This window comes from Parasteatoda tepidariorum, chromosome 8 (assembly GCF_043381705.1).
Source record: "Parasteatoda tepidariorum isolate YZ-2023 chromosome 8, CAS_Ptep_4.0, whole genome shotgun sequence".
In the NCBI taxonomy this organism is placed as follows: Eukaryota; Metazoa; Arthropoda; class Arachnida; order Araneae; family Theridiidae; genus Parasteatoda; species Parasteatoda tepidariorum.
The window spans coordinates 58,224,860-58,233,546 of NC_092211.1; the positions used below are offsets into that span (position 1 = coordinate 58,224,860).

Genomic DNA, 8,687 nt, shown 5'->3' on the forward strand with positions numbered 1-8,687 from the left:
TGGAAATTTTGAAGTACAATTTTATTTGAATGAATAATAATTAAAATATCAATCTCACTCGAAGGTTTACGCGCCTCACATTATTATTCATTAAATGTATGTAATAAAATCTCAACTGTATCTTCAAAAGAAAAGTCATTTGTTATGCATTTATTCGTGAAAAAAATCGAGCATTTTCTGAAGATAACCTTTCTTTTTCCTACTGAAGTAATATTTAACACTTATACATTGCAAAGTCTATAAACTCGTATTAATATTCTCGTGTCAAGCGTTGTAATTTGCAAACCACGGCTCTCTAAATGTTTTAGCACTAAACTTTAGACAGAAGACGTATTGATTAGGGGACTTTTTCGACAGATGAAGCTACAAATGAACTTAGACTTGGACAGTAAACATGTTCGAGACCCTCCCCATCCCGCTATCTTCGAAAATAAAAAATGATAACTACATTATAGAGTAAGACAGTTTTCAGCAATATCCAAAGAATTTTTCTCCTGCAGGTTTACTACAGTGTAATGCATTTTCTTTGAGGTAGTACTAATGCACTGCAGTTTTTAACATTTTAGAAGATTTTTTGTATTCAGTGAAGAATTTACCTATTGCTAGAAATTTCATCTAATATTTAAAAATTTTCATTATAATTATTGCAATAAAAATATTTAATTTCATCATCAGTCAATGTGCTAATCATGTCGTAAATTTTAAAATACAATCAAAATAAAATATGATGCCCTAAGTGCCAAGTGTTTCCTGCCTACTGCCACGTGCTAAGTTAAAGACGTAGGTCGTGAAGTACAGGAATATAAGGCCTAGGTTGGATATAACTAGATATAAAGGCGTGATAAATTCTAAAATATTGACGGTGCATGCCTGGCTATAATTAACTGAAGGGATTCCAGAAGGCTATCTAAGAAGAAATTCAGTAGAGGTCCTTCAATTACTATGTCGTGTTTATACTCCTCTTTTGTGATATATTATTTCCTCTCATTGAGTAATATATTCTTTCAGCAATTAAAAAAAATATAGCAATAATATATCCTCCAAATAAAATTAAGAAAGGGCCACGCACATCTTCTAATGTAACTGCTTTCAGCTCCACAGATGGTTCGTGTATTTGGGAAATCCAGTTCAATACCAATTCATCTTTAATTATTTTATTGAAAATTCCAGAACTAAGAATTCTCGATATAACAGTATTTACGGCACTTTTACAGCAAAATCTCCTATTTATCGATATGGCAGTAAAAGGTGACTCAAAATAATCAGTTGACTTAAGTGTGGAGTCTTGTTCAAGAAATCCGTAGTTTACTTCCAGCATGAATTCTAAATCCATTATTGCCGTATCCGTGAATTCTTTTTCAGTTATTCTTTCCCCAATATTAAAGTACCAAGTGTTTCTTTCAATCAATTTACCCAAATCTTGAAAATAAGAATCGGTTGCTTTCATTAACAAGTACTCGAATTTGGAACCACGTAATATTAAACACTTATGCGTTCCTTTTTCCACAGCTTTTGATAGATCTTCAAAATTCCGTATGGCTTTCTCATTCATTGGATAAGAAAGAAAAGACAGCACAGCAGCCGAATACGAAAACGATATCACTAACGCATAGAACCACCAGAACCCCAAAAGCAATGCTCGTGGTTTTGATGTGATTGGTATCGTAGTTGGTTGCTTTACCAAATTCCCAACAAATTCTAAGAACGTATTTCCAAAGGATTCCTTTAACAAAATCTTGAAAAGAAGCAGTAAAACTAGTAATGTTACTCCAACGCCTATCCAAACGGAAACGTCAAACGTTTTTAAGAATGCAACAGAAGTTGATTGTGGTTTAGGCTTACCAACAATAAATTTTACTGTTTGCTGCATGTAAGGTGTACTTGTATCAACAACAGTCTGAATATCCTCTGATATCTTTAAGAATGTCATTGCGAAGTCGGCTTCATTTCTCTGCAGCATTCCAATTAAACCTGTCCAACTTCCATTTGGCTTTCTCGATCCCCACTCTCTGTCCATTGGTGACACAAAATTTAGATTGAATTTTAATACGTCTGCAATAATTTGTAGAAGTTTGCCTTCTACTCCGAATAGGGAAAAGCCGTTAGTTTTGTTTCCTTTGATTTGCATAACATGCCTCACAGGATTTATTGCAACAACAACTTCCATTTCAATTTTTTTTTCAAAGTCTCAACTTGCAAGAGTATTTAAGACTTTCAAGACAAGATTCAGTGAGGATATTTAAATTCATAAAAAAAAATTGTAAAAAAAGCATAGATCTTTCCTTTGGACAATTGTATAATTTTATTTATTCATTTTAAGAAAGGCTTTTTTCAGAGTTTTAGACCTATATGAGCATCACAAAAGCTCTTCACTTCCCAAAAAGTTATCATTTCTTTATGAAAAAAAAGCCAGGTTTATAAATGAGGATTACAATTATGGAAACCATATTACCTTAAATTACGTTGGCTTGAAAAATTACATCATTAGTTTTGCTACGAAAATGACAAATTTGTTTCTGAAAACATGAATATTTGAAAGAATAGTCTTAAAAATCAAACGGCATTTCTCATAAAGTTTATTAAAATGCCGTACTTAAATCTAAAAATAATGACTTTTTTTATAAATTGTATGAAATAATGCACAGACAAAAAAGAAGTTGTACTATTAGCTGAATAACCTTCATTACTGTCTGAATAATGATAGGTTATACAGTGAAACTTTTTCTGTTCGGAGAAAATCACCGAATAGTTACGTAGCGTTTGGAGCAAAATACTTATCCTATACTTATCTCAATGACTGTTGAAAAAATACAAGAAAATACCTTTAAAATATATAACTATGCAATATTAAAAAAGAATTATTACAAGAGTAATTTGAGAAATTGAATTATTTCAGAATTATGATCAAAAAAGATTTTTTTTTTGTCTAATGAATCTAAAATTGTTATTATTTAGTTTGGAGTCAAAACTTCGTTGCCACATTTCCGTTGATCCATAGCTTCGAGGTATGAGAATTCGCCTATCCATAAATTTTTTGGTATGAAACTTCCCCGGCTCCCATAACTTCGTCGATCCATAACTTCGCAACTTAGCTGTTATAAAACTTCACCACCGTAAAACTTAGCAGACAAGGCCGTAAACTACAAGGATTTTTTTTTTTTTTTTTTTTTTTTTTTTTTTTTTTTTTTTTTTTTTGAAGAGGAGGTTAACTTTTAGTAATTTCCTGGTACGGGTTCAACACTGTAATGAAGAAATTAATGTTCAGTAAGAAATTATTTTACCTCATTTGATCTCCAATTTTTTGAGCTCACCGCCCGCTTGTGCAAGCAAGTTAAACATTTTTCGACTCCTCCCTCTGTGAAAACAAATGCAAAAGTTTATTATATAAAATTATACAAAAGTTTATTAAACAATTGAAAAAAACTTTTTAAAATTCTTTAACATTTTTGATATGATGCACTTTTAATCATACAGTCATTTTATAGATAACTTTTAGTGATTAGTAATTAACTTACATTTTAACTTTTATTTACATATTTTTTTATTGAAACAGTATTTATGTTAAAGTTATAAGTGTTTGTTAGGGAATGAATTTAAAGTATCATCTTTCAATTTAAATTAAGCAATCAATTAAATATTAGACATTTAAATATTAAACTACATATTTTTTTGGTTTGGGAAAAATAATGAATATTATTTTAAAACTGCTAACAGACTACCTATTGTTATTCAATATATGTTATAGATTATAAATATGTTATTCAAATAAAATTCGTAAAAATATCGTTATGAAAAAGTCGCTATAAAATATCGTAAAAATAGTCGCTATAAAATATCGTAAAAAAAGTCGCTACAAAAAAGTTTTAGTTTTGGTTAATTACATTCCAAGAGGTAGAAAATTAACAAATTGCATCAAACAATATTTATCAAAAAAATTAGATAATTATGAAATCGCAGTAAACCTGAAATTAAGAAGTACTTTTAATGTAAATTTTAAATGTGTGTGTATAAAATATTATTTAAACTTTAATTTCTCGTTAAAATCCAGCTCAAAATCCATATTGCATTATTGGAACACTAACAGGTGAAATATTAAATTAAAATAATTAAATTTGAAAAAATAATATAAATAATAAATATTATAATGTAAATCTAATAAAATTAAATTATTTATGAGTTTAAAGCTTTCAAACGTTAAATTTACTAAATTTGCATTAAGCGTTTTTTATTCTATTCATTAAATTAAAATAAAAAAACTATAAAAAAATTTATTAACACTTTTGCTTTTATTTCAATTAAATTATGAAGTAAAAGCTTTAAAACATAGACTTTTTTTCTAAATTAAAAATAATCGTTTTTTTTTAAATTAAAACGATGAAGTATAAAAAAATCAATTTAATATTTTCATTTATATGAAAAGTGATTATGAAATTTAATTTATTAAAATTTTCTGTCACTTACTGTATTTTATATTCGAATTAGTGCATATTATTTATTAATTATTATTAATTCTAAAATATATCTGCATGAAGAACGAAACGAATGAATTATTTGAAGAATGAAATATTTATTTTAAACTCTCTAACCATGACCTTCGAATCTCTAATATTTTATAACTAGACATCTTTTGCATACTGCGCAAAAAATGTGCAAGCAAATTTTAATTTAATGATCAGATTTTTAAATGTAAAAAATCATTATTAATGTTTTGTGAGCCTATACTTTAATGTGCTTTTTTTTTACATCCGTCATTGAACAGCCAACCCAATTTTGGGTTTTCGAATACTAATGTTCAACTCCGTAGCCTTGTCATTTTGAACCAATCCAGAAGACAAGGAAACTTCTGGATCATTATCCCCAGAGGTATTGATTTGTTATGGGAACGTGGAGGACTTTGCGACTCGACAGATTTAACGTGCATCAGTCACCATTTACCACACGGGGAGTCTTCGGCAGGCAGGGATCGAACTCACGAACTCTTGGACATGGGCCCAGTGCCCTACTGACCAGACTGTCCCAGCCCTTCTTACTAGATTTAACTGAGCTCAGTTACAGCTGAGTAGGTAACCTGAAAGGTCAGTTCTGTGTCTCTAAAATGTACATTTTTTACAAATCGCCCACCATGCACGACAGTCAGTGATGCGTTTTTTTTTTTGTCAGCAAAAAAACCTTTCTGCTGCATACCATCACCGGCAGATTTGTGAAGTAGCAAAATCCTCTGCCATGATGACAGGGAATTTTGCTACTCTATAACAGGGACACTCTCCGGAGCTCAGATCCCAGTTTTATTGGACTCTTCTTGTTGGGAAGTTTCGGACCACCCCTTCCTACAGCCTAGATCTTGCGCTGAGTGATTTTCATCTTTTCCGATATTTCAAACATCATTTTGGTGGTAATCACTACAACGATGTCGAATCGTCAAAACGGACGTGACCACTTGATTAACGGAGCTGGCGGCAGGTTCGCAGGAAGAGGGAATTCTAAATCTCGTTGCAAGTTATGATAGGTGTTTAAACAAACTTGGCAACTATACTGAAAAAAAGTAGAATCTGAAATTGCTTGTTTAAATTTTTATTTTCAAACAGCACTTACTTAAAAACACAACCTTCGTTTAAACTTACCTCTCTTTCATCAGATTTGGTTTATTTTACTATATTTAGGTATTTCTCTATTTATCGCAAAAAATTTTTGAACAAAATTGATCAAACACTTTCTAAGTTTTGAAATTTTAAAAAAGTTGCTATATTTAAAATTTGATGTTCCATAAACGGTTCGACCTATTTCATTCAAATTCTGTGTTTATTCATTTGAAATTGCGAAGCTTAAAAAACTAAGTTTTCGAAATTTTATAAAAAAATATTTTTATTCAAATTGTGTGATTTGTGTATACGCAAAAAGTAAATTCGCAATAAAGAATATGAACTTTCGAAAACTCTCTTCCCTAAACTATTTGGAACCATATTTTCAACATTGCAGCTACCCCATGCCATTATTCAAAAGATCAAAAGCCCAAATTCCTCAGAAAAAAGTATATTTATTCATATAAAGTAAGTTTTCTGTATGATTTCATGACTGAAATTATTGTCTGCTCGAAATAATTAAATTTGGGAGAAAAGAATAGCTTTTAGAATTGTAGAATTTAATTCCCACAAGAACGACTCAATTTCCAATTTGATTCTCAATTTGATTTTTTCTTAGTTTTTTGTAGGTATTTTTTGACATACTAAAAGGGAATTCATTTTTTTTATATTTCTTTTGATAACTCTTCTTTATAAGACTCTTTAATAAATTCTATAAATTGATTATTTGCAATAAAACTCGAACTAAATTGTGTGAGCTATAACATCTGAAATCGAGAAAAGGTTGATGACAAACGACATTCAAATTCTCAACTGGGAAAATGAGAAACGCACCACTAATGCGTAGCGCCCAGGGCTCGAAAAATAGCCCGTCAGCCAGTCTTCGGCTGTCAAAAATTCCCCGCGGACAACGAATTTCTCGAATCCGACGTCCGCGTGGACGGCCATTTTGCCGCTAATGTTCGTGATACATTTTCAATTTTTGCTATCTTACAAGAGTTTAGCGCCTCACTTCTAAAATGACCCTATAATCTAGAAATACAGCAACATACTGCGTATGGTGGAATTGATGTTTTCTCTGTCTGGGAGTACTGCAGTGGTTGAAAGGAGCTTTTCAGCAATGAACTTACAAAAAAACGCATTACGTACTGGTCTTAAACAAGAAGCGTTAAACGCAACTAAGAACATCTACCTAGATGGAAAATCCCTTTCAGATTTCAATGCAGAAACCTCTGTAAATCATTTGCTTGATTGTGGAACTGGCAAACGTCATATTTGATTCATTTAAAAAAACGCACCACTTTCGGATAAATTGACATTCCTGATAAATTGACCTTTGTCATGTAAATTATTTCATAAAAGAAATAAATTATTTCATAAAAGAAATAAATTATTTCATAAAAAAAATACTAGGTTACTATTAGTAGTAACCTAGTATTTCTTTTATTACTGTAAAATGTAATCCTAGTAACTACCAATTCATTGTGCAATTTATATAAATGTTTGTAATAAATAAGAGAAAATTATATTTTTATTTGCTTAGAAGCTACGGGTTAGTTTCAAAGGAGGACGGGTATATCGCTGGACAAGCCGTCCTCGGTGACGGGTAAAATTTCTGAGTTTTTTCGAGCCCTGGTAACGCTGTATGATGCACTGTATCTAGGCATTTTACATTAAATGGAGTAGCCGTGCCATGGACTACACAAGCGTAATCCAGGCGTTAAAATATTAACGATTGGTCCAAACGGAGTAAAACAACATGATTCGCACCGCCGAAGATATTTAAAATTACTTGCAATACATTTAAAGTTTTCTGACATCGTTTTCTCAAATAAGAAAGTGACTTTTTCTTCAAAAATGACACCGAAAAATTTTGTTTCTGACACAACTGACACAACAGTTTAGAATAATAATATGTGTGTGTTTTGTAAATCTTATTTAAAGCCCTTTCTTCTGTTTGCAATAATGAAGAGAAATAAATTTTAGAAAGATAATTAGTCCTTCAATGACTGTTTAAAGCAAGAGTACTTTTAATATAATTTTGGAAATGTAGTTTTTTTTCAATTTGTCATAATTTAAACAATAACATTATTAGAAAATGTTGTCACCAGAACATATAAATTCCAATTACTTGCCGTCGATTAGGCTTAAATTGTATCGTTAGTCAAAAATGCAATCGCCGATTAGACTGAAACATAACAATTGCCCTCAAGTATAGTTTAAGTAGAAAAAGAATAAAGACAATGGAAATAATATTGCCCTTAAAATACATTTTAAACCTTTTCAGCTACAGCCTTAAAATATATTTTATAAAGTATTTTTGAAAACTCTTTATTAAACTGTTTAAATTTAAACGTTAATTCATTTACTTCACACAATTTTCACTGGAACAGAAGAATTTTTAATTTAGTTCAACATTCATGTTTATTTTTAAATTAAACAGGAATGTCGTTGTTAAAAAGGATAAAGTTAGACAAAAAAATTTAAAATAATTGCTCTGAAAACATATTTTATTTCTTTAAAATTGCTAAAATTTTAATTGTTTGAAAAAAAAATTTCGAATGAAAAAGAATAATAGCTTTTAAATGTACAGTGAACTCTCACTTATGCACCGGTGTAAGGGGCCAAGAGAAAAAAGCGCATAAGTGAAAGAGGGGCATAAGTGAAAAACTTCAAAATTCTAAAACGCAATGTAAATTGCAGTGACAATATGAATAAATATGTTTCTAAAGATTTAATGTTAATATTTATACTGTTCTGGTATTTACTATAATTATACAAAGAAAAAATTTAACATGCCTTAAGACAATTTATTTTCTTACAAAATAATCTTAATACATGTTTGTATTTGTTTTTGCCGACGTTATTCAAAAGCAGTTTTTTCCAGTTCATATAAATGGGATAAGGGGAAGTTTCTGAAACAAAATTAAATTGTAAATAGTCAGGAATAGTGTCTAAAGCTTTCAATACTGCTGTGTGATTTGGAGGAACTTTATCATCTCGTCAGTATCATCCACCAAGTTCTCATCATTCACAAGTTTTAGTTAGATATAAATGAACAGTTCTTCACAAAAAATTTGAGTTTTATGGGAGGGGGTGAAACATCAC

The 8,687-nt window shown here is 30.2% G+C and overlaps 1 protein-coding gene across 1 annotated transcript; it reads right to left on the reverse strand.

The window, feature by feature from the left end:
• Positions 1 to 940: 940 nt before the first annotated feature.
• Positions 941 to 2,167, reverse strand: LOC110282020 (glutamate receptor ionotropic, delta-2-like). The gene has a single exon (XM_021144519.1). It carries the CDS (start codon positions 2,165 to 2,167, stop codon positions 941 to 943), a length of 1,227 nt encoding a protein of 408 aa, XP_021000178.1.
• Between the last annotated feature and the right edge of the window lie 6,520 nt (positions 2,168 to 8,687).

Bases quoted from the DNA above. Each gene is read 5' to 3' on its own strand.
- LOC110282020 (XM_021144519.1), bottom strand. From the start codon at position 2,167: ATGGAAGTTGTTGTTGCAATAAATCCTGTGAGGCATGTTATGCAAATC.